General features: G+C 34.6%; 1 protein-coding gene and 1 long non-coding RNA gene across 8 annotated transcripts in view; one reads left to right on the top strand and one right to left on the bottom strand.

Annotated features, from left to right (window-relative positions):
* The window catches only part of LOC125682081 (transmembrane protein 131-like), a 212,392-nt gene that overhangs the window by 178,918 nt on the left and 6,197 nt on the right, over positions 1-27,277 (top strand). For all 6 annotated transcript variants that reach the window (XM_048922470.2, XM_048922475.2, XM_048922474.2 and 3 more), the window contains 4 exons: positions 3,672-3,820; positions 4,230-4,340; positions 10,959-11,077; positions 20,876-21,031. In XM_048922470.2, the coding sequence (XP_048778427.1) occupies positions 3,672-3,820; positions 4,230-4,340; positions 10,959-11,077; positions 20,876-21,031 (535 nt within the window). The remainder of the gene's footprint in view (positions 1-3,671; positions 3,821-4,229; positions 4,341-10,958; positions 11,078-20,875; positions 21,032-27,277) is intronic.
* Positions 25,505-27,205, bottom strand: LOC130051795 (uncharacterized). 2 transcript variants are annotated; one of them, XR_008800047.1, is made up of 3 exons: positions 26,652-27,075; positions 26,321-26,533; positions 25,505-25,717 (listed from the first exon to the last, which is right to left on the bottom strand). It is a non-coding gene; the product is annotated as an uncharacterized LOC130051795 (long non-coding RNA). The 2 variants fall into 2 exon arrangements; XR_008800046.1 differs by having other exon boundaries at positions 26,321-27,205.

The following is a 27,277-nucleotide window of genomic DNA, read 5'->3' as shown; positions in this document are numbered from 1 at the left end:
ATGACATTCTCATGATTCTGATAAAAATAACTACCAGAAGACTTGGTAAAACATAGATTCCGATATTTTTTTGTAGATAAATGAATAACAAAAACATCATACTTGGAATTATTCAATTTAATCACCCCTATAGGTGAACAGGACTTGTGGCACATGTCGATATGCGATGTCCAATCTCTAAAGCATTTGTTTGACTCCGAGTTTCTTAAAAAATCATAAAAGAAAAATCCGGATAAAAACGGTTATTGAAATCGGTCGTTCATGTAAGCGTTTGTATGATTCAGAGTGCAAGTTTGAGAAAAACGAATAGCGCATCACCGTATAGAACGGATACGATACGATCGTAGTTTGTAAATCACCACTCGCTAAGATTTTCGAGTGTCCATTATTTTTACTCGCTATTTTTCAAATGTACTCGCATTTTGCGAGTATTTCTCGCTAATTTCGACCCCTGACGCCACGCCAGAACGGTGCATCATATAATCATTTATTATATAATTACAATATTTGGCTTGAAGTTTATGTTAAAGAAATAATTCTATTGTCTTCGAAGTTTGTTTACAAGAATTGCTAAGGTGGCAAAAATCAGTTCGGACGGCACTAAATTAAGTTACTCAGAACATGTGAGTCCGTCGTACATTTCATCTCTTTTTCATTTAAGTATTACTATGTGTGAAACATTGGGGAAGTCACCCAGAAATATGATTTAGTCTGACCTCCATGATTTTTAGGCATACCCCCCCTCCATTTTTATTTTCATCCTCTAACGTTGTATAATAATGAATCTTTCTCTGACCAGATATGTACATTATGTTACTTGTCCTCATTATCATGATAATGGTACGAATCACTGAACTTATTATAAAATCCATGTGGAAATTATGCTGGCAGCGTCGAATTTATCATTGTGATACTAGTACTGCTTGGTAGTTTAGTTTACGCAAGCATTATAGAGCCTGACTGGAAAAAAAGGTTTTACCTACAAAATGGACTGTAATTATTGGTATTGCATGAAATTTTACTTTGAAGATGATCAAATCTGATCAGTCATTTAAAAAGTGAATATATTTAATAAAAACATCATCTAGACTTTTTAATATTACGACACACACACACACACACCCCTCTTTTTTTTTTTTTTTAAACATATATACATATACATGTAATACAGGCACGACAGAATTTCTCTTCTACAAATAACCCGGCCAATCGGTTACAAATTTTCTAATCAGTTAGCATTTTTTCAGCCGAGTAATCGGTTAACTGGCTAATCGTAGTTATCCATAGTACAATTGTATATAACACATGCTTAAACCAAACATACCGTCCCGCATGAACGACAACTCGTACAAGTAAGAGTTACGAAAATCCGGAAATATTGATACTAAATTGAAACTAAATGGATATTTAGAAAGAAGAGGTAATCCTTTACCAAAATTGTAAATTTGATGATCCCAGGGGTAGGGGGTTTTGGTATCAGGGTGGGGCCAAAATGGTCAGTTATTAAATGTGTGAACAATATACATTTTTAACTTCTTGTTATTACTACTATAACAATTCGTTTCAAATTTGGTATGAAGCATCTTTGGGACAAGGGGAACATAAACTGTAAATTTCAGGATTCTTGCACCCCTGGGACCTTAGAGGTAGGGCAAAAACTGCCCAAAATTGACCAATTTTCAAAAATCTTCTCTAGAACCACACATGTTTAAGAAAAACTAAATGCATTAAGATGTAAAGCAGGAAGGCTTCTACCAAAATTGTAAATTTCATGATCCCCGGGGTAGGGGTTTTGACCCCAGGGTGGGTCCAAATTTAGTATATAGTGTTTGTGTAAGTTTGCTGATACTGTATAAAATCTAAATGCACACTAAGGAATAGCAGAAAAAGATATGAAAAAAAAATTATGAATTTCACAACCCAAGGTTTTGACTCTAGGATGGGTCCAAATTAGTCATATCTTTTAATGTTATTACACCTATTATATTATGTGAAGCCTTTCATCAGTGTATGCACTTGTGAGGGCATTGAGGTTGTAAGAACACATCTTGTTTTATACTTTTGCTGAATGTTAAAATTTAGCTTAGATATTCAGAACAGTAATTTTTTTCTAGATTGCATAGCCCTTGGGAGTAGGGATAATTTTTCACTATTACTCAAGTGACCGATAAGGCCTGTGGGCCTCTTGTTGTCAACAAGTGCTGGACAGCTTGCACTGGGTCAATTTCAATCAAACTTGGCAAAAAGCATCCTTGAGTTAAGAGCTTTCATGTCTGTTCTAATAAAGGGCCATGCCTCCTTCAAAGGGGAGATAATCACAAAAATGCAAAAATTGGGTGGGGTCATTCAAAAATCTTCTCAAGAACCACCGAGCCAGAAGAGCTAAAATTTACATGAAAGCTTCCTGACATATTCAAGTTTGTTAAAAGCATGGCCCCCGGGGTGTAGGATGGGACGACAATAGGTTATCAAAATTTTACATACAAATGAGAAAATCATTAAAAATCTTCTTGTGAAGAATCACTGGGGCAGACAAGTTTACATTTACATGAAAGCTTCCTGACATAGTGCAGATTCAAGTTTGTTAAAATCATGTTCCCCTGGGGAAGGGTGGGGCTACAATAGGGGATCAAAGTTTTACATACAAATATATAGAGAAAATCTTTTTTTAAAAACCATTGGCACGATTTTGGCGTAAGGCTTACGATTTTAGGGCCGAAAATACACCTTACGATTTCACCATATATCTTCCAATTTTTGCTTATTTGACATTTCGAAAGTTTTAGAGCTGTCCGTCATTGGTTTTTACTTTTATAAGAAACAAGCCATAGTCGTTGCTACGTTTGTTTGCATAGTCTATATATATACAAAATCTCAATCATTTTAATGCTTTGAAATAAGCAATATGGAAGCTGCTACTAAGCGTAAGGCATGTGTTGATGGAAATAACAACAAAACTCCCCCAAAGAAGAAAACCTAATAGAGCCAGTAATTCAAAGAACAACATGCAAATACACTGTAAACATCTATTCGTTTCAAAGTCAGAAAGGGAGAGTCTGTATGATAAGTGTACAATCTGTTTGACAAACTTCAACATTTTTCACGGCGGAGAAAATGACATTAAAAAACTTGCGATATAACTAAAACAGTAACTGTAAAATTATATAGTATACTAAAGTAACAAGGTTTTATACCCAAGAAAATAAAATCAATAAAAGATGTATTTGACCTTCTGCAGTTGTAAAATGCATAACAATTAGTATGTCTAAATTCATTAAATTTGGATTTGAAATAGTCTAAAATTGCTCAGGTTATATCTTTATTCATAAAGATCTCCAGTGGCAGGGGGCGTCGCCTTACTATTTTCCATTTCATAATGTTGGCAGCTCTGCATTGGACCAAAGAGGTTTACATTTGCATGAAAGCCTCCTGACATAGTGCAGATTCAAGTTTGTAAAAATCATGTCCCTCGAGGTAGGTTGGGGCCTCAATAGTTTTACATGCGATTATATAAGAAAAATCATTAAATATGGGTCAAGGTGAGCGATGTGGCCCATGGGACTCTTGTTTATGGTTCTCTTTTGTCTCCATGTGCAATGTCACTTCTGTTTCTTTCATATTAATTTCGCTTTTGAGTGATAAATAAATGGTCATGTTATAATTTTGAATAGGCTTGGAACCTTTGGACTTCAAACTATTCAGGAAACCAATCGCCTGTCTACCACTGAAACCATCCTGCCGACCTCCATTCCAGAGAGCCCCTCAGTGGCGTCAGATGCCCCTGTTGACCCTTTTGCTCCTACTGGTGGTCCATTCTCAGGTAATGTATTGTGCTCTGCCTATCCCAAACATCTGTGCATGATATAAGTTCTTTTGCTTTGTTTAGCAAAGTTTTACATATTCAGACTAGATTGTATTTCATCAGAATCATGTGATTTATACAAAGTTTTACATATTCAGACTAGATTGTATTTCATCAGAATCATGTGATTTATACAAATGTATGTATATGTATCTTTATGGAAGTTTTTGGTGAAATATTAACATCAATAAAAGTACATGTACTTAGATTTGAATTGATAAAGCAATTCAAAATGTCATGATTTTACAAGTGATTTTATCATAAGAGTGCACTGACAAAAATTTCCATATATGAATACATGTAGCCATAGTGGAATAAATGAATGAAGAGGATATCAATTCAGTATTGATTGGTTGTGATTTTGTAGAAAACTATTACTCCACTGCCCCAGGATATGAGGCTCCTCAGACTATGATGCAGAAGCTCCAACATGAACGCCGCATCAGACTCCAGGAACACAGACGAAGGGTTATGCAAGGTGCATTACAACATTGTAATTTACTGCAAAGATGAATCATTGTAAAAGCACACAAATTTAGTGTCTAAGTAGTTGTTCTGCCCCAGAATTGGAGATTTCTGAGCATATAGTTTTTGGTCTATCTGTTTGTCCGCAAAAACTTTAACCTTGGCAATAACTTTTGAATTGATGGTGATAGGTCTTTCATATTTCACATATGTATTCCTTGTGACAAGACCTTTCTATTTGTATAAAAAATATTACCTCATGACCAAGTTTGGCAATACAGGGCATCGGTCTTCTCAAACACATCTTGTTAGTTCACCTTGAGCTATAAGCTCAAGTGAGCTTTTCTAATCGCCTGTGGTCCATCGTCTGTCTGTCTGTAAACTTTTCACATTTTCGACTTCTTCTCCAAAACCACTGGGCCAATTTCAACCAAACTTGGCAAAAAGTATCCTTGAGTGAAGGGCTTTCAAGTTTATTCAAATGAACGGCCATGCCCCCAAAGGGATCTAAAATGCAAAACTAGGGTGGGGGTCATTTTAAAAATCTTCTCAAGAACCACTGGGTCAGAAGAGCTGACATTTATATGAAGGCTTCCTGACATAGTGCAGTTTCAAATTTGTTAAAATCATGACCCCCGGGGTATGTTGGGGCCACAATAGAGGATCAAAGTTTTACATACAAATATATAGGGAAAATCTTTAATAATTTTCTTCTCAAGAACCATTGGACCAAAGAGGTTTACATTTGCATGAAAGCTTCCTGACATAGTGCAGATCCAAGTTTGTTCAAATCATAGCTCTTTTTCTCAAGAACCACTGGGCCAGGAAGTACAAATTTACTTGAAAGTTTCCTGACATAGTGCAGATTCAAGTTTCTTAAAATCATGACCCCTAGGGGTAGGATGGGGCCACAATAGGGGATCAAAGTTTTACATACAAATTTATCGTGAGAATCTTTAAAAATCTTCTTCTCAAGAACCACTTGGCCAGGAAAGTTCAATTTTACATGCCAGTTTGCAATTGGTTGTCGTCCGTCGTGCATTAACAATTTTAACTTCTTCTTGATAACTACCAGTCCAATTCTTTTCAAATTTGGTATGAAGCATCTTTAGGACAAGGGGGACATAAATTTTAAATATCAGGACTCTAGCACCCCTGGGGCTTTAAGGGCGGGACAAAAACTGCCCAAAATTGATCAATTTTCAAAAATCTTCTCTAGAACCGCACATGTGTAAGAAAAACTAAATGCATGGTGATGTAGAGCAGGAAGGCCACTACCAAAATTGTAAATTTCATGATCCCCGGGTTAGGGGTTCTGACCCCAGTGCAGGGCCAAACTTGGCATATATAGTGTTTATTTGTAAAACACTTAAATAACATCTTCTTTAGTGCTGTTTATACTATATTGAAACTAAATAGATATTTAGAAAGAGGAGGTAGTCAGAGTGGGGCCAAAATGGTCAGTTATTAAATGTGTGAACAAAGTCGTTTTTATCTTCTTGATAACTATCATTCCAATTCTTTTCATATTTGGTATGAAGCATCTTTGAAACAAGGGGGACATAAATTTTAAATTTCAGGATTCCTGCACCCCTGGGGCCTTAGGGGTGGGGCAAAAACTGCCCAAAAATGACAAATTTTCAAAAATCTTCTCAAGAACCGCACATGTGTAAGAAAAACTAAATGCATGGTGATGTAGAGCAGGAAGGCCTCTACCAAAATTGTAAATTTCATGATCCCTGGGTAAGGGGTTTTGACCCCAGGGTGGATTCAAACTTGGTATATAATGTTTATGTGTAAGTTTGCTGATACTGTATAAAATCTAAATGCAAGTAAGACCACAGTTTTTTAATTTATTGGTTTACGGATTTAAAAATAAAAATTTAGGGTCGGTCAGGAGGAAGAAAAAAAAATAAAATAAACAATTATTGAATTTTGATAACGTTTTATTTTCAATAAATCATTTAACATCATTTCGTGAGTACATATAAACAAAACATGTATTAAATATTAGTTTTAAAAATTCTTTAGATATGTTTCAAATTCAGTGTATAACTATTACATGTATCTATGTTACACTTTGATAGAACATAAGCTGAGAATGTGTAAGGTCATATCTCTTTGATGTTGTAAAGTATTCAGTATATTATGTTGTTCAGTAATTTTGCTGTATTACTCAATAAAGAGTTTACATTTACAAATTGTAAATATGAAGAAAACAAAAATTAATATAAGCAGTATTACAATTTTATGTAGTAATTTCATTTTTAATTTCAGAATGTTTATACCCCCATGAAATAATTTTTAACCCCATTTTTCCCACATAGACATGCCCTTGGAATTCTCTACCACCTTTTTTTTGAAAGAAATGTTTCTTGTTTTTCATTTTTATTTGATACTCAAATTCTTTCCACCACTACACAAGGTATACTAATTTTCGAGAAATATGCATACCTTTCTGAGTTTCATCTGGGAATTGGTAATATTTTTTACAGGCGTTCATTATAATTCGTGTTATGTTAGCAGCAAGAATACCGCCAATTGTATGAGAAATATTTATTTCTATCAATTCCTTTCTTTTTATGCCCCCGAGATCGAAGATCGGGGGGCATATTGTTTTTGTCCTTTCTGTCATTTTGTAATTCTGTCATTCTGTCTGAAACTTTAACCTTGCTAATAACTTTTGAACAGTAAGTGATAGAGCTTTGATATTTCACATGAGTATTCCTTGTGACAAGACCTTTCCGTGGGTACCAACATTTTTGACCCTGTGAGCTTGACCTTGGAGTTTGACCTACTTTTTGAAAACTTTAACCTTGCTAATAACTTCTGAACAGTAAGAGATAGAGCTTTGATATTTCACATGAGTATTCCTTGTTACAAGATCTTTCCGTTGGTATTGAACCTTTTGACCTTGACATTTGACCTACTTTTAAAAAAAATTTTTACATTGGTCATAACTTCTAAATGGTAAATATTAGAGCTTTCATGTTGTACATGAGCATTTCTTTTGACAAGATCTTTCTACTGGTACCAAGATATTTGTCCTTGTGACCTTGGCCATCTTCGGAATTGGCCATTATCGGGGGCATTTGTGTTTCACAAACACATCTTGTTTTTTGATGAAATGCCATCTGGCATCTGTTTCGTCGACAAGAACGATATAGGTATTGTTACTGTACTGTCATCGTCTCCATATCTGTTTACATGGTTTTTAAAAATACGGAATAAAGATATTTCACAAAACGAATAGTGATTACCAAATACAAATCAATAGGTTTGCGTTTCACGATTTTCTATTCGTAAAATTGAAATGCATTTTATTTTTATTTTCGGTTTGACATGTTGGGTAGAATCGGCGGAATTTTAAAAAAAAAAGTAGAAATTTGCTTCTTCTTTTTTTCGATTCCCCAGAAATTAGGGTCGGCGTATCCATCAACCAAGAAATAAAAAAACTGTGACCTAAGGAATATCAGAAAAAAGAAATGTACAAAAAATTATGAATTTCACAACCCAGGGTTCTGACTCTAGGATAGGTCCAAATAGTCATATCTTTTGATATTTCAATGTTAATACATCTATTATATTATGTGAAGCCTTTCATCACTTGTGATGGCATTGAAGTTGTAAGAACACATCTTGTTTTATACTTTTGCTGAATGTCAAAATTTAGTCTAGATATTCAGAATAGGAATTTTTTCTAGGTTTCATAGCCCTTGGGAGTAGTGATAATTTTTCACTAGTACTCAGGTGACCAATAAGTCCTGTGGACCTCTTGTTTTAAAATCATGGCCCCTAGTGGTAGGTTGGGGCCACAATAGGGTATCAAAGTTTTACATGGGAATATATCAGGGAAAATCTTTAAAAATCTTCTTCTTAAGAACCAATAGGCCAGAAAAATTTACAATTATGTCTTCCCTCTTTCAGGGAGACAAATTGTTTTTGTGCTTTCTTATTGTCCGTCTGTCTGTCACAAAATCTTTTGAATGCTTCTCGTCCTATATGGCTTATCGGATAGATTTGAACTTTGTACAATGCTTCATAGTCATTTGTAGATGTGCATATTGTAGGGACAGGAGGATCCAATTATTTTCCTAAAAGTTATAGTGGATCTAAGAGTGGTGGAGGATGTAGAATAGCTTATGAACATTTCTCCTCCTATATGGCTTATCTGATAGATTTGAAACTTTGTACAATGCTTCATTGCAATTTGTAAATGTGCATATTGTCGGGACAGGGGGATTCAATTGTTGTCCTTAAAGTTATAGTGGATCTGAAGGATGGAGGTTGTAAAATAGTTTGCGAACACATCTTCTATGTGGCTTATTGGAGTTCCTTATGTCTATGTTCCTGCTCATGCATTCTCCTCCATACCATGCAGTACATTAAGGGGAGGAGGTTTCATTTGGAGCACTTCCTATTTGGGGAGCTTGGGGGACATTTGTTTTTCATTAAAAACAATCTCTAGTTATATGAAGGCTTTCTGACATAGTGCAGATTGAAGTTTCTTAAAATCATGGCCCCCGGGGGTAGGGTGGGGCCACAATAGGGGATCAAAGTTTTACAGACAAAAATATAGGTAAAATCTTTTTCTCAAGAACCGCTAGGCCAGGAAAGTTCAAATTTACATGGCAACTCTCTGACAAAGTGGACATTCAAGTTTGCTAAATTATGTTCTCCAGGCGGAGGATGTGGCCTCAATAGGGGATCAAAGTTTTTCATAGGTATATATTGGAGGGAAAATCTTTAAAAATCATCTTCTCAAGAACCACTAGGCCAGGAAAGTTCAAATTTACATGAACACTTCCTTATAATCTATAATGCAAATTCAAGGTTGTAAAAATCATGGCCCCCGAGGGTAGGGTGGGGCCACATTGGGGGATTATAGTTTAACATACGAGTTTATAGGGAAAATGTATAAAAATCTTCTTTTCAAAAGCCACAGGGCCAGAAAAGTGGAAATTTACATGAAAGCTTTCTGACATAGAGTAGTTCCAAATTTGTGCAATTCATAGTCCCCGGGGATAAGGTGCCCGGGGCCACAATAGGGTATCAAAGTGTTGTATGCTGATACGTAGGAAAAATCTTTAAAAATATCTCTAGAACTATTTAAGCTAGGGTTTTCATATTCTGTATATACAGCATAATTTGTCCAAACCGGCCTCTGAGTCCTCCGGCGCTCTGTCAATTCCGGCCGCACAAAGTATAGTCCCTAACATTTCTTTAACAAATCCTTTATTAATAATTCCCTGTACTCCGGATACTGCGTATTCTGTATATCGGCCGGCTTACACAGTCCCAACTGCTATCAAGTTACTTTAATTATCCTGTGTAAACCGGCCCCTCGATGATACACCACCCTAATTGCTGCGGTCAATTGTATTCGGTGTACACACGGTCCTAACTGCTCTTAATTAGCTCTAATTATCGCATTTAAACCAGCCACCCCACGATGACCAATCTGTCGGTATTCGGTCGATCACACACTGTGTACACAAAGGGTGTCTCAAGGGAAGCCACAGGTAAGTAAAAGAGTGCAACTGGCGAGGAGTCGCGATCAGTTTAAAATAAAACCTGATTTTTAGGGGGTGCACTTTTCAATTGTGACAGCACCACGCATGAGGTAATGGCGCTCCCCCTAACGACAGAGACGAGAACTGACATTAAAAGACAAAGTTCAATTAATCGATGAATTCGATACATTCTTGGAATGAAACAAAATCGGCAACAATCCCATTATGTTTTCCAAAAGCAGGGTTTCCCCTCGTGGACTTCTCGGAGCTCTACGGCGAGTCAGACAGTGATGATATGCAGTTAGTTAGCACAACTCGCCATGTCCGGTCGATCACTCGGCATTGCATTAGTTTCCGTTTCACAAACTGAGACAGTTGAAAGCGATACATTTACAATGAAAGCTGGGAAAGACAAATTTTAAACGAACACAACACAAACTTGACGAACGTACATAATGTAGCACTTGATAACGGCGATGATGTAGACGAAATCGACAATTTACCAACAGAAAATTGCGCGAATAATTCCAAGATTTTAAACTGTTTAATGAAAATTGAAACTTTTTCAAATGAGCACGACAATAAAACACTGACATTTATATTTTTACATTTTGAATTCTTTTGTGATATATTAAAACGTTAGCAATCATTACACATGTATGCATAGATAGTGAATACAAGGGAAGCAACTCTCATTATTGTCAACATTCTGGACTCCGTGCAAACCGGCCAATTTCTTTGGAACCACACATAGCTGGTTTATACAGATTATACTGTACATTCATTATGAAAAGACCTTTCATGTGATGCAATGGTGTGTGCGATCTTGTGACCTTGAGCTGGAACTTTGACCTACTTTTACTAACATTCTGACCTATTAAATATCTCCTCAACTATTTAAGATAGAGCTTTCATATTTTGTATATAGATTTCTTATGGCAAGGGCTGCGTTCAAGATCATAGCGACTAGGTATGGTGGTTGATTAGTGCCATGTTGTCTTTTTGTTATTTTGGGATGAAAAGTCGCTAAATATCATTTTGTCATCTTTTCGCCTAGAAATAACAAAAAGACCTTAGAGTGTAAAATGGCATTATTTTAAAACTGAGCATTATTTCAGGAGAGGAATGGCCTGGCTTTGATGTACCCCCTGTTGGCAGTGAAAGTCTCTGGGACAATGAGTACAACCCCCTGTCAGCAAAATGGCCCACTGGACCTGATACACCCTCTACCATGCAAGTAAGTTGTCCAATTTTGAACCTGATTAGGTACAGTGTATATATATCATTTCATGGGTAGGGAATGTAGATTAAGATTTTCATGATCCCTGGCCCCTTGGGGTTGAATACCTCTAAAGATAGTCTTTTAATATCTTCTATAGTTTAGATGATCAAGTAGACAAAGCAGACAAACTGGGTATATATGTATTTATGATGCCCCCCCCCCCCCCCCCCCCCCCCCCCCTTAGTAGATGAAGGAGCATGTCTCCCACAACTTGTGCAATCACTTCCCTCATAGACATCATACTTTGTAAGCTGTTGCTCAGCTGATCAGTTTGTCCAATATCACTATCAGGTCAGACAGATTATCTTGCAGTTCACACTTGCACCACAAGTTTAATTAGAGACATATTGTTTTTGTACTTTCCGTTTGTCTGTCACAAAATCTTGTGAACGCTTCTTCTCCTATATGGGTTATCGGATAGACTTGAAACTTTGTACAATGCTTCATAGTCATTTGTAGATGTGCATCATATTGTAGGGACAGGAGGATCCAATTATTTTCCTAAAAGTTATAGTGGATCTAAGAGTGGTGGAGGATGTAGAATAGCTTATGAACATTTCTCCTTCTCTAATAGATTTGAAACTTTGTACAATGCTTCATTGCCATTTGTAGATGTGTATACGCATAAAGTTTACCTGGATTCAATAAAGTAGTTAAATCAGGCACATTTTCTTTATTATGGCTTACAGAAAAGGGTTGACTATTTCTTTTAGTGAACGCGTGCAAGACAATATAGCTCTTTTCCATTCTACACTAGCTAGGTTGTAAAATGTCCAAGTGTTTATAAGCTCTTCATGTATTTAACCGCACTTTGTGAACCACTAATCTATACAAGTCAAACAAATTAAACACTTTGAAGTTAATTAAACTCAAAAGAAGATGCGAAAGAGTAAAAAGCGCCGCAATATAACTACACAGTTAAGTCTAAATAAAGGGCAGAGAGCTCTAATGGGAAGACATTTATGCGCCAATTCACTAGTAATACGAAGTAAATTTGATATAGGTTACACACTGTTTCAAAGTGTTTTAATGCCAATGTGTTGGGTAAATTTGAAAATAAGATTAAGAAATACAGTCATTTAGTGTATTCTGCATTTCGCGATTCTCAGAATTTCACTTTCACGCTGTACTTTGTACAACACGTACACACGTGTGACAACAAAACAATCAGCACCAGCAAGCTACATAATAATTATATCCAAAAAATGAAAGGATAGATATCATGCATTGATATATTAATTACAGTTTAATTCATGAACTATCTATCTTTAGTAGAAAAAAAAACTGTCTCGCTACATGACATTTCTCATTGGCTTCGTAGCATTATTGATGGACAAAGCATGACATTAGATAATGATTGGATGGTAATTTTGTATGCTTCCAAGAGCATTAATTGTTTTTGTCAACACTTCAAAGTAGAAAAAGTTGTAACCACATTTGCGACCCCCTACAGTATGGGGTATTTCGAATCGTGTGTACATAACTTCAGCCGAATAAATGAACAGCTGTCCACGTGTATGTGCTGCTTTGTAGTGTCAGATTTTTTTTATGCCCCGCCATGAATATGTCTCCAATGACAGTTACTTCCAGTGGACAGAATCAATTAAAAAGTACAGTTTATATCTTATATGTTTGCGAATTGAAATTTTCACAACATTTCAGAACAAATGTGTACATGTATTATCCGATTAATTGACATTTCCTTCAGAGATCTATGCAGTATGATTTCGTTTTCCTATTGTCAACGATGATCCCGAGTTGCATATGCTGAAATTTAGTGATTGGCAATTACAAGTTCTGTATAAACATATTTATATAAAGAATTAATTTGAATTTAGAAAATATAACGCAACATGTTGAAGAAATCTATAGCTTCACAGTGTCTATCCTGCTCATGATTTACAGTATCGAGTTTTCTAGCCTGTGGGGATTAAATTGCACGTGCAGGGATGTGTCTTTCTTTTACATACATTTCATTCTATTGAATTTCAAAGTTAAATAGAATAAATGATTACATCAATCTTCAGGGGGGGAAAAATCAGTCTTTCATATTATTAGCTTTCCTGATCAAAACTTTTTGTTGTCCGTTGATAGCATTGTCGTTGTTGTCGGAAACTTTTCACATTTTCATCTTCTTCTCCAGAACCACTGGGCCACCTTCAACCAAACTTGGCACAAAACATCCTTGGGTGAAGGGGATTCAAGTTTGTTCAAATGAAGGGCCATGTTCCCTTCAAAGGGGAGATAATCACAAAAATGCATCAAACTTGATGCAAATCATCCTTAGGTGAAGACAATTCAAGTTTGTTCAAATGAAGGGCCATGTCCCATTCAAAGGGAAAATAATCACAAAAATGGGGTGGGGTCATTTAAAAATCTTCTCAAGAACCACAGGGTCAGAAGGGCTGAAATTTACATGAAAGCTTGCTGACATAGTGGAGATTCAAGCTTGTTAAATTCATGGCCCTTGGGGTTGAGTGGGGTCACAATAGGGAATCAAAGTTTTACATGCAAATTATATGTAGGAAAAAATCTTTAAAAATCTTCTCAAGAACCATTTGTCCAGACAAGTTCAAATTTACATGGCAGCTTTCTGACATACTGCAGATTCATGTTTGTAAAAATCATGGCTCCCAGGGGTAGGTTTGGGCCACAATAGGGGATCAAAATTTTACATGTGAGTATACATGTATAGGGAAAATTTTTAGATATGGGCCAAGGTGCTTAAGGTAAGCGATGTGGCCCATGGGCCTCTTATTTTCATATTGCATTACAAATGTCACATTGAGCAGGGCATTCATGTCCTATGGACATATTTCTAATTAATATCTTATTTTTCAATGTTATGTTGGAATAATTGATGAAAAATCTATGATCACTTTAATGGATTGTGTCACCAAATGTGATGACCCTACTTTAGCAAAAATAGTGGGTATAAGAAATTAAATCTTCAACCAGACGCAGTTCCAACTATTTTCGACTATGGACCTACTGCAAGCATGGTCAAGATGGGGAACATTCTCAAAAAAGTCAACTGCTTTATTCAAATGAATAATGATAGCAGTACGAATGTTTATTATTTATTAATGTAATTTTTTTTAAATGGTGAGCAATGTTGAAATTACAAGTTTTTATGTGAAGTGAAATAAACCAAATTTTACCGTCTTGCAACAGTTGGAGGGATAAATTTTTTTCTATTGAAGCACAATGAATTTGCACATCCATTTCCTTACTGGGGACAAAATTAAAAAAAATAAAAAATAACATTTTGTTAAGCAAAATTATCTTTCATATAGGCCTTAATGTTGCAAATTTTATTATAAAAGAATGTTAAGTAACCATTCATATTTGTTTATTTTAATTACATCCACCTGTTATACTAAATTAGCTGCACACATTGCCTGTAAAAATCCTAAAGAAAATAAATTATGGTGTTCACTATGTGTTCAAAGATAAAATATTTCGGAGTCAGGATGGGGTCCCCCTAAACAGGGGGAGTAACCACCATCATTTTTGACAATGATCATTATCTGTTATTTTCATATGCAAATAAAGATATATAGATGTTTTGCACACTCGGTGCCGCCATATTTAATTACCTAATTATAATATGTGTGTCAAAGGTCATAGGGAAAAAACGACGTAATCATGGACGCAGCCTTTTGACAAATCAACGATGTATTGTTTTTTTTCCCCAAAGTTTATAATGATTTATCCCTTATATTATGATACAATTTGTTTACATAATAGGTAAAGAGGACCAAAAGTTTACTTTAGCATATCTTTTATGGAAAAGTTCCTTTCTAGAATTTATAAGAGAAACTATTTATTGGCACTAATGTTGCTTTTCATACCCATGTTTGAAGATTCCATTTCATAATAAAACAATCATTTTTACACTTAAAAATCTTAATTCTGAATTGCACAAAAATGTAAAATTTCGATAATACCCCTCTACCGACTACTGGACCCATTGTATTGTGATGTTTTTTTGGGGGGGGGGGGGGTATTTATTATTAATGGTAATTTTACAAAGAGAATAGCTTATAATGCATTACAACAAATCACGGCAGTATTATACAGGCACGTCGTAGCATCCCTTTTCAAGTGGGGGGGGGGGGGGGGGGGAACTACAAAATATAAATATTGACAACTACTACAATCTATACAGATAGTATTTTTTAAAAGAAAATTTTACAAAACAGGGGGCGAGATTATACGCACGACGACCGACGACAAATTTTGATAAACACTTGTAGTCTACATACCGTATTTTGCCGAATATAATACGCACTTTTTTTAGAGAATATTTTTGTGCCAGAAAGGGGTGCGTATTATATACCACAATAGGTTTTTGACCTTTTTTTCCAGATGAAACTCGGCGATTAAGTAGTGTAATATTTCACTCAAAGACCAAGGCTTCGGATACTGTACGCCTTTTCACGTTCACCTATTTATTAACTAGAAAATTCGACCTCAAGAAAATTACTACAGAAACGTAAAATTGCAGAAAATGTGATATATATACTTACAATATCTAAATAATTCAATTATCATGAAACAAACAGCCAATCAAATTGCATTGGATCTGACTATTCATTACATCGCATGCCGCCATTATTGAAAGCATGTGTACACAATAATGCCTTGACACGTGCTAAAATTGTTGGAAAATAATTTTGTTACTTGCTAAAAGTTTGTTTACTGTAAGTTTTATGAATAGGCCTAATTTTTAATGAAATACTTATTTGAATCTTTGAAATAACTATTGCGTAAAAGCGTGTGTTTTACGAAGCCATTGTTGTGTACAATGCTTTTGTTAGATACCCCCTCCGGGTAAAGAAATACCTAACAAAATTTTTTTTCACACATTTTAATAGTCATCGTAGTTAACGAGGAGTTGATAATTTGCATCTTTGTACCTACCATGGTGTGTTGATTACAGTAAAATAAGCGATAGTTTAATTGTTTAATTTTATTTTTATAACATCGGCTATTTGATTGATTTTAAGTTTCAACAAAGGAAATATCGAGTCAGTTAAGACTTTAATGTTACAAAATCTCGTGCTTTGCTGAAATGAACAGGCTTGTCCGGGTTGATATTTCCCTGAAGATTGTCATTGAAGATTACCGCGATGTAGACCTCATCTCAAAAAGTTTGCAAATTATTGTGCGTTGTTTAGAATTCATTATTTCTGTAAAAATATTAAGTGAAAATTAACACCAAGTATAAAATAAAGATTACCGCCTGGTCAAAATTTTTGCTGCGTATTATACACCCGAAGTGCGTTTTTTCACCAACTTTTAGGCTCAAAGTGGGGGGTGCGTATTAAACACCACTGCGTATTATATTCGGCAAAATACGGTAGTTAGGGAAAGTCAGGAATAATTCAGGGCTTTTCCAACCCCCTTCTCTCCTTACACTCGTCAAATACACCCCCATCTCCTTACAATAATACAAACCCTCCTTTCTTAGAATCGTCTATTACCCCCCACCCCCTCCTTTTCCTTACATTCGTCTTATACACCCCTTTCTCTTTACACTCGTAAAGAGAAGGCGGTGGTGTAAATCAGACTGCTGAAAATGGATTGACTAACAGTTGGGTATTGGATGGTGACCCACCACCTAAATTGCCTGGTTTATAATTAGTATCCTTATAATTTGCAATAAAGTGTCTAGCTTTAATATAATTATATAGGCCTACATATGTTATTGCATAGAGAAGTGAACTTTGAACTGGTCATTTGTCAAAGTTAGAGATAAATTAAATAATTGTGTAGACATGCATCTCGTTTGATTTTTTAGCCGAGTTGCAACGAAGTTGAACTCGGCTATTGGTTTGGTGATGCGGGTTGGCGGTTGGGCGTCAACAATTGGTTTCCGGATGATAACTCGAAAAGTTTACAATCTAATCAAATGAAACTTTTTTTAAATTGTCAGAAGCTTATAAAATTTAAAATCATACAAATTAAATATATCTCTAACTCTGTCTCACGGGCAAGTAGAAGAAATTTATAATTGGGAAAAGAATATCATGCAGATAGGAGCTCTAATTATAAGCGCGACCATCTTGCGAATAGTGAAAATTATTGGCAAGACAGTCATGCTGATGGACACTTAAAAAACAAAACTCCTAAAACTTACTTCAATCCAAACTTCAAAATCCTTAATTGTGTGAGGGGTGACTTAATTCATAGATTCAAACTTAATTACTACTCAGTACAGTGGAACCCCGTTATTACGTTCCCCCTTTATTACGTTAGTCCGCATATTACGTTGGAATTTCAAAGCACAAAACCATTTCTTAACAAACCTATATAAAATAGACCTCGTTATTACGTTGTCCTAAAATGCCGGGACTCGGTATTACGTTGTAAAAATTCCGACAAAAACGTAATAAACCCCTAATTATTCAATAGTGATTCTCAAAATAATAAGCCATTCACACCTTGACTGCCTGAGGCAGTCACCATGTAAATTTCCTGGTCTGTTTGGGGATTAGAGACGCTTGACTGATCACGCTTCGATAGATCTAGCGACATCAATACAGGTGAATACCCCGTATAGAAGCCAGTGATAAACAATTAAATAATGTTTATTTAGAAATTGTACTCAATGAAATTTACTTCATTTTTCATATTTTGATAATCAAAGAAATAATTTCTCAACAACCTGCGTGTTCAGCATAGTGTGATTACCTTCGCTATTAAAACTCTATTCACGGACAGCTTTGGTACCAAACAAGAAAGACAAGATTTATCGTAGCAATGTTACAACCGCTTGGGTAACTGCTTGGACATAGGTGACTAAAGGTGTTCAATTAAAAAAATTGTTCGTTGTTTGGACATGCAGCTTGGGTGTTCGTAAATCTCGTCCATACATACACCAATCTATCGGCCGATTCGTGCACGGCATTTACCTCAGTGAATATTTTAAAATCCCTTGATGCGCACGTGATTTTAGTGCCATCATTTAGCGTTATAAATGAAATCTTCGTGCCTCATTATATTTTTTTTATGTGGATTGCGCTTAAATTGTTCTCCGTGTTTATCGTTGGTGAGAAGTGTGTAAGTGTTGGGTATCGTGTGCGTTTTGTGTCTATAGTTTTGTTGTTTTTTGGGTGGGATTTTTTTATTGTGTTGTGTATTGTGTAATTAGAGAACTTAATAAAAACGATTTTTTTTTTTGTTTTTTAATACGAATGTTGAATACGAACCGGAACGAGTTATTGAGAGAAATTTACATGAACGCATTGTTTTAAAGTTGAACAAAATGGCGGTCCAAATGAATGCAGAAAAAGCAACGTTTATCAAAACATCCTTATGTATCCTACACCGAAATAAAGAAAAGGGAGAAGAATTACGGACATTAAAGATAAGATGTAAATAAAACAAAGTATCATAGTCTTTTAAACAAAGAAACAGTAAAGATATATTCACACACCCCTTCACGGAGTACCAACGGTTCCAAATGATATTTTTAACGGATTTAACTGGGAACGTTTATTACGTTGCCCCCAGTATTACGTTATTTTATTGTGACAAAATGGAAAACGTAATAATGGGGTTCCACTGTACTGCATACCACAGAAGAGAGAGAGAGAAAAGAGGGGGGGGTAAGCCAATAAGGCCACAGTTTTTTAATTTATTGGTTTACGGATTTTAAAAATAAAATTTAGGGTCGGTCGGGAGAAAAAAAAATAAAAATAAAATAAACATTTTTAATATCTATCATTGTTTTATTTTCAACAAATCATTAACGTTATTTCGTGAGTACAAATAAACAAAACATGTATTTCAAAAATATTAGATAAAAAAATTCTTTAGAGTGACTAGTACATTATGAATTTTGAAAAAAAAAAAATGCAATTTCAAATTCAGTGTATAACTACATACATGTATCTATGTTACACTTTGGTAAAACATAAGCCGAGAATGTATAAGGTCATATCTCTTTGATGTTGTAAAGTATCCAGAAAGATTTTACATTTACAAATTGTAAACATAAAGAAAAAACAATAATATATAAGCACTATTACAATGGTATGTAGTAATTCCATTTTTAATTTCAGAATGTTTATACCCCTATGAAATAATTTTAACCCCATTTTCCCCACATAGACATGCCCATGGAATTATCTACCATCTTTTTGAAAGAAATGTTTTTTGTTTTTCATTTTTATTTGCTACTCAAATTCTTTCCACAACTACACAAGGTATACTAATTTACGAGAAATATGCATACCTTTCTGAGTTTTATCTGGTCATATTTTTTTTTTACAGGCGTTCATTATAATATCAAAAGCATCTAACAATTTCTCACAGTGTTCTATTCCCTGTTAGTATTTTTGACGGCAGAGATGCACGTACATGTATTCAAATACATTTATTATGACATGTACTGCTCTGGTATAAAGTCACTAGTTAGAATAATCTAATTATGTCTCGGTACAGGCCCTCACCACACTCAAACCGGGTCCATAGGACATTATCACTTTAACGATAGAACATCCAATTTAGTAAAGTCGCTAACAACTGTACCTTCCTCTCATCTTTAAACACCCAAATAGCACTGCATTTTGTGTTAAGAATACCGCCAATTGTATGAGAAATATTTATTTCTATCAAACTCTTTTTTTTTTCGTGATGAAATGTCATCTGGCATCTGTTTCGTCTAGGTATCGTTACTGTCATCGTGCGTGGCCATATCTGTTTACATGGTTTTTAAAGATACGGAATAAAGATATTTTGCAAAACGAATAGTGATTACCAAATACAAATCAATGGGTTTACGTTTCACGATTTTCTATTCGTAAAATTGAAAATGCATTTTATTTTTATTTTCGATTTGACATGTTGGGTACAATCAGCGGAATTTAAAAAAAAGTAGAAATTTGCATTTTATTTTTTTTCCAATTCCCCAGAAATTAGGGTCGGCGGATCCATAAACCAAGAAATAAAAAAACTGTGGCCTAAATCTTAAAAATCAAATGGCTTTGTCATTTTAAAACAAAAAAGACACATTGTCAATAAAATTATTGAACTGTTATCACTTCTTTATGCAATGTACTACTTCACCGGGTTAATTTTAGAGAGTTATTTAATTCGATAGAAAACATCGCAATAAGTGAAAGTAGCGAGCGCGAGCAGACATAAACAACCTATACTTCACCAGCTCAAATTAAACAAATGTGAATGAAACATTCTAATCTGCAACTTAGTGGTAACTTTAAATTGTATTTTTTACAAATGTTATATTTTTATCATCTTACATGCTTAAACAAACTATGTCTCACCAGTGAAATGTTGGTGAGCAGCCGTTGTCGTTTGCTGTTTCACATTGACAAAGGACCCGGATGTAAGATTTTTTTTTCCTATGACCTTTTGACCTAGTTTTGGTAGTACATGTAGTAGCGAATGAGAGGAATGTAAGCTTGAAAGATACCCATATAGCAGAAGATGAATGCTTATGAAACAAAGTTGATAATTACAGAAAGAGAAAGTATTGCTAAAAATGGTCTCCCATGACCTTTCAAATGAAGAAACAAAAATGATTGTCATTGCCATAATTCTGGTAAATATCAACAGCAAGATTGGCATCATGAAATATTTTTGCATTAAGAGCTACAAGTGTTCTCTGTCAATGTAGAAATATGCAAAGCCTGTACTTGTACTCGGAGTAACTACATGTGTACATGTATCTCATGCTTGCCTGTTCTTTTGTATTTATTTATACCATTTTTCCCCTATAAGGACAACAACAGTTTATGGAGCACCCTAACCAACAGTGCAAACAGCAGCTGGAACTCATTGATGAGTTTCACTTCAGGTTGGGGATCCCAACAACCAAACTCTGTTGCAAAGACAACCACCACCGACTCTGCCTCTGTCTCTCCTAGGACTCAACAGGTAGGAGGATTTTAATTGTTATTTAAGTTATTAAATATAGTTTATATAAGTTTATTCTGTATCGTAGCTATCAGGTCTATATTTAGAATCTGGCGGATCTCGTGTATCACGTGATCAAATGGACCAATCATTATTAAGCTGTATAGCATCACTGCATCAGTTTGAAGTTCTTCTGTGGCTAAACAAACCTCCATCCACCCCGCCACCACTTTAATCTGATCTTGGGTAAACTACTCAACAATTCATAAGGCATAACACATTGAAACAATTTCAGTCATAACACATTGAAACAATTTCAATGTTCTACCCCAAAAGAAATAAGTTTAGGGAACACAAACCATCAGCAATCGGCCATTTACATATTACAGGGCCATCGGCCACTTATACTCAAGGCCACTGGCCTCTCACCATTACATGCATGGCCATCGGCTATGCTCTTAGCAAGCATTTCAGCTTAAGCTTTCAACTTGACTGATCTTGTTTTAATTTGAGATGTATGTTAGAGTTGATATTTATCTTGGATGTTAAAAATCATGCATGTGTTTTTGATGTATCTTGTTATTCTGTAATCCGCTAAGTAGTACCCAAAAGGCAAAGTTTGAATAAAATATAGTAACTTTTCATCTGTATTATTTATATAAACTTTGAAGTTTACAATAATTTTGTCTTGTGCATAGTAAAACTTTACAGAATAATTATAAATGTATTGAAAAAGTAAACGTGGATCGAATAAATAACTATGACCTTTGTCAGTGATGTCAAAGTACTTCAAGCACACTTCAGACGTCTGATTTAAATAACAATCATGATGATCTCGTCCGTGTTTACTCAACTCGTGAAGGTGTTAGTATCACCACATCAGGCAGTATCCTGCTGTCTGGTATATTCTATAGTTATTTGTAGCACATTTTTCAATTTGATTTTTTAAAAATGAAATCTCCAAATGCTTTGAATATATATTTATATCCCCCGCAAACGAAGATTAAAATCAACATGTCCGTCCGTCTGTCTGTGGACATGATTTTGTCCCTGCATGTTCTAAGAAACTAGTGCATGGATTTTTCTGAAAATTTGTACAATCATTACTCACTATATGAAGGTGTTTTTATATTTTTTGTATTTTCATATTGATTGGACAATTTTTCTACAATTTACAGGCTTTTTTTAGCTCAAGTGAGCTTTTAAAGGACACATCTCATGTTTTCAAAGTATACAATATTACATGCATTTTGTCTTCTTTATGCTTATAGTAATTAATTCTAATAGTTCATTCGCCGAAATTTTGCGATATTTAACTACAATACAGACTTAAATCTAAGCCCCGATTTCAAAAAGTCAAGTTAATTAGGTAGGTAGTCACGTGGTACAGTGACATCACATGCGCCCTTCGGATTGTGAAAGTACTGCGAGATATTATTAAAAACTCAACTTTTAGGGGCCTAATTAATTTACCATGGGCAACATTTAAATCGATGTTGATAAATTGTCCGAGTTTTATATGTGTTCGCCACCAGTGCACACATATAACGATGTAAATACCCAAATATAGCGAGTAAAGCGTGTATTAAATCAGCAAAATTGTGAGTAAATAATGTTTATATGGGCCGCTGTCTACAAACTGTTTGGGGATGTTATTCCTTTATACATCTGTAATTGGCGCTGTTTTTCTAAAATAAACAGTGCAATCATTATTTATTTTTGGATTAGACAAATTATGATACGTTAAATTGTTGACAACTAGGCCCTATGCCAAGCTATTGCCACGCGTGCATTTCGGAAAGAAAGAAAAAGACAACACACACAAATCAATAAAAATATTCAAATTTAAAGTGGTAATCACATTATTTTATTTTGATAAAGCAATCTTATTACTATTTTTGAATTGTGATCTGCACGTCTTTAGGAAGTACGAAGTGGGAGCACGGCGTTATAGCCTACTGACGCACTCAAGATGCTACGAGTTCAATAAAGAAATAATTTTATAATTCAATTTAAAGGTCAACTGAAACGAAATATAACTTTTTCCATATTAAGTATGTATTTGCTTCATTTAGATCGTATAAAATGATTGTGCGGGTTTGTTCGGTTCATTTTGGTCATATATCCGCGATACGCGCGGATAAAGATAGCGCACCTGTGTCAGAGCAGAAAATATTGCGGGAGTTATGCCCCTTTACACGAACCCGCCATATTGAAACTAAAGACGCTAATCAGCAGGTGACGTCCGGTAAACAACGAGTAAATATGGTGTTTTGTGCGGTTCCTGACTGTAAGGTTTAATATAGACAGAGTAACAATGTTTAGTTTCCCTACACACACAAAAAATTGCGGAATTTGGGTGGGGAAATTAAAAACAATGGATTAATTATTGGCCGTCGAAGCACTCTATTGAGGACTGTTAGGCCTACATAATAAGCCGTCCATCAGCTGTCCATGGCATGGTCTTTGCATGGAACACTCAAGAATGCAATGAAAGAAAAAGCCAATCCCAATTCTCTTTGATTACAAACCGCTACACGTAGCTACAAAGACCTGAAAGGGCCGAAAACGGAAAACAGATTTGGACTTTCCCCTTCATAAACAAAACTTCCAGAGCTGTGGAGAAAAGAACGTAAGTTTTGATGTAAATGATATTGGCTTTTTTATTGACATTGATATAGTATGACACGATTTATTTGTTCTCTATACGAATATCCTCTACCCCCACCCGTCACACAATTATTTCATACTGAAGCTTATTTTTATTACCCCCCCCCCCCCTTCATGCAGTCACACAAGTCATTCATAACTGAAGTTTACTTTCATTCATTTGTTTATATTAGTTTATATGAGTTAGAAGTTGATGACAATGTCCGAATCATTCTTCCCCCACCACCCAATTCCAAGACAATCAACAAAAACAACCAATTCCATTCAATGTCATATGATCCTGCCATTCAAAATGATTAAATCATGAATGGGACAAACACTTATGAAATGACTACACAAACCACATATGGAATAATTGCAAGATTTGTACTAGAGCCACAAAATGACATGAATTGTATTATCAAATTTGTTTTCAAAAATATTACACATTGGTGTAAATTTAATGGATACTTTGAATGTTCAATTGTTCATGTAACATACATGTACATACATATGTATACAAGTTAAGTGAAGGATATCAAGTAAATATCTATGAATATTATTCTAGATTGAAGTGAACTTTTGCAAATGTGTAAATTAGAATCATAGCCAATATGCATGTTAAGTAACTTTGTATAAAATCTGAATATTTTTTCACTTGTGTTCTACACTCATGCCCTTTAGATTTTTTACACTTTGTCCATGATGTTACTCTCGATACTGTTACTAAATTTGAATACAAACTCAATACAGTGTCAAACATGAAAAAATTGTAAATTTTTCTAAAATTCATTATTTTTATGCCATAAAGGTAAATGATTTTAAAACAAGTAAATATAGGACACATATTTGTACTGAGTTTTCTCTGAAGTACAATAATTAATATAAAATCCAGAAATAGGTATAGAAAAATCTACACAAGTAGTAGTACAATAAAAATATCACTAGTCGAGTATACTTAATCAGCTTTATGATATACATGCAACATGAATAAGTACACATGATCCACATTTGATTAATTAAATGCAGAGCATATATTTATTTATCCATGCTGATACTATGCAAATTTCCCAAGTTACAGAACCCCCCCCCCCCCCCCCCCCCAAAAAAGAAGCAATTTTACAATTTACTAAATAGATAAATTGTGAAATTGATAAATGAATATTTCTTACAACCATAGTTTTGATAATATTCTTATAATTATGAGATGGAAAATTAAACTTGTATCATTAAATAAATCCAGTTGTTGGAAAAAGAAACGGAATACATGTACAAATTTTACATGTAGGTCAATTTTGACCATTGACATACTTATTTTCATTTTTATCTACTAATTTGCATTAAATTATTTGAAATACTTGAATAAATTAGCAATTTCAATCTAGAAAATATTAAAGAACATTGGTATTTAATAGTATCTAGACATTTATTTTACAATGCTTCATTAATATGAAAATTAATTTTCTGCGACATTTGAATTTTTTTGTTTTTCTTCACCTCAAATATGTACATTTTTTAAATTGACCCACATAATTAGTATGTATGTGAGTGGATATTCATAATACTAGACAATAAGTACATGTTTATTGAATTGTAACGTTTTGTTATATTTCAGATTAAGCCTTTGAATTGATGCAGGAAGTGATCAGTTTGGCTCCTACAGAAACTCCAGGAAGTTAATATAATGGATGTTGTTGGTAATTCTCCTGCCCCGATCACAAATTCCTACCAACATGTGTCAAACTCAGGTGACTGGGACCTGTAGACCTTTTGGATTTAACCCAAATTACATATATGTAAATTGGTGATATATATTATGTACAATATAAAAACTGAACATCAAACTATGTTTACTTGTTTATATTTATTTATATCACTTATGAAAAATGCATTAAGAATTTATCACACATTTAAATTAATACCAAAGGGTATTTAAATCCACAGTACTGTTGTGATGGAATGATTTCTTATCATAGTCACAACGCAGGATAGAAGAACTTTCCAATTGTTTTTCCCAAGCTACTACCAGATCTCCAATATGCATGATGTCTGTAAAATCTGTTAAAAAAATTATGAAGAATTTTAAAATTTCAAATATAATTGATGACTTTCATCTAACCAAAAAAAAAAAAAAATTGGGGGGGGGGGATGGGGTTACTTTAAATATGAATGATTTTTCAGGAATTAATTTCTGATTTAAAATTGATATAAAATGTACACATGGTTAGACAGTAAAATGGGTAAAGATAAAACATAAGAAATTGATTGAGGCACATTTTATGTTTATTTGAAAGGAAGTGCATAAAAGGGTCAACAATTCAGTGGGTTTAGATATTGAAATAGGAGAGGTTCATTATGACTATGGCTCATAGTGAATCAGGAGACCGAGTGCCTGCCCCATTGACCATTGACATACTTATTTTCATTTTTATCTACTAATTTGCATTAAATTATTTGAAATACTTAAATAAATTAGCAATTTCAATCTAGAAAATATTAAAGAACATTGGTATTTAATAGTATCTAGACATTTATTTTACAATGCTTCATTAATGACTATGACTATGGCCGTGTCATAGTGAATCAGGAGACAGAGTGCCCCCCCCCCCCCCCCCCCCCCCCCCCCATATTAACTTTGAGTAATCATAACAAAATACATACTTGTGAATCAATTCCCCCTCCTCCAAGGGACCAATATTTTGTATGCATTCATAATAAGCTGTTCCTATAACCAATCTGTTGAGACAGTTTGCCACAACAAAACCTTCGTGATCTGTGATGCAGGACACGCCCACCTCTTCAATCCTATGCACTGCAACATTTGGACTCCCTTCTTGAGGGCATTGCGATGACATTACTAGCCTATATGATCACCTGTTAGAATAATAGAAAACTAGTCTTAGAAATACATGCTGATGCACTTCTGAGCTTTGAGTAATCGTTTCGTTTTCATTAAAAGTCTCATATAAATAATTAGCCTAAATTAACAAACCATTGCATATCGACCTCGCATATCAGATGGTGAACAGGTGAAGGGCATTCGTCCGATTGATCCTCGCTGTTTTCTGAATAACTATCGTTTTCCACTAGTGGGGATGCGTCTCGCTGTACAACTGGTTCATATTGGCAGGGCTGCACATTAACACTAAGCGATATATCTATTTCAGGAATACAATCTTCCGAATGATTTTCATATCGTGCCGCCATATTGAAATATCAGGTTCGCCTAAAGGGCAGATAACTCATACAATAAAATTTACCGGGTTGAAATTAACGATGTCGTATCTACCTGGATGATCGAAACAAAAATTATTCTTATGTGAAAACATTTAAGGAATGGTATTTTCTTACGGAATTTATTTGAAAAACGAACTTTGAAAATCGTTTCAGTTGACCTTTAAAGTTAGGAAATACAATATTCTATTATTTGTATAATTAAAAGTTCAATTATTTTGTATCTTTATTTTTTGTTGTTGTAAATCTACCAGTTGGTAGAAGTTACATTGTATCGTCGATATATGTTGTGACAAGGTGAAGGTCAGTTGATCCGAGTGTGTATTGAATTTGAAGAGCAAAACAGAATGTATGCTATAGGCCTACCAGTGCTTATAGCTTCGA

Source organism: Ostrea edulis, chromosome 2 (genome assembly GCF_947568905.1).
Source record: "Ostrea edulis chromosome 2, xbOstEdul1.1, whole genome shotgun sequence".
In the NCBI taxonomy this organism is placed as follows: domain Eukaryota; kingdom Metazoa; phylum Mollusca; class Bivalvia; order Ostreida; family Ostreidae; genus Ostrea; species Ostrea edulis.
Note: the sequence above shows the minus strand (reverse complement) of the source record. Positions and strands in the feature narration are given on the sequence as shown.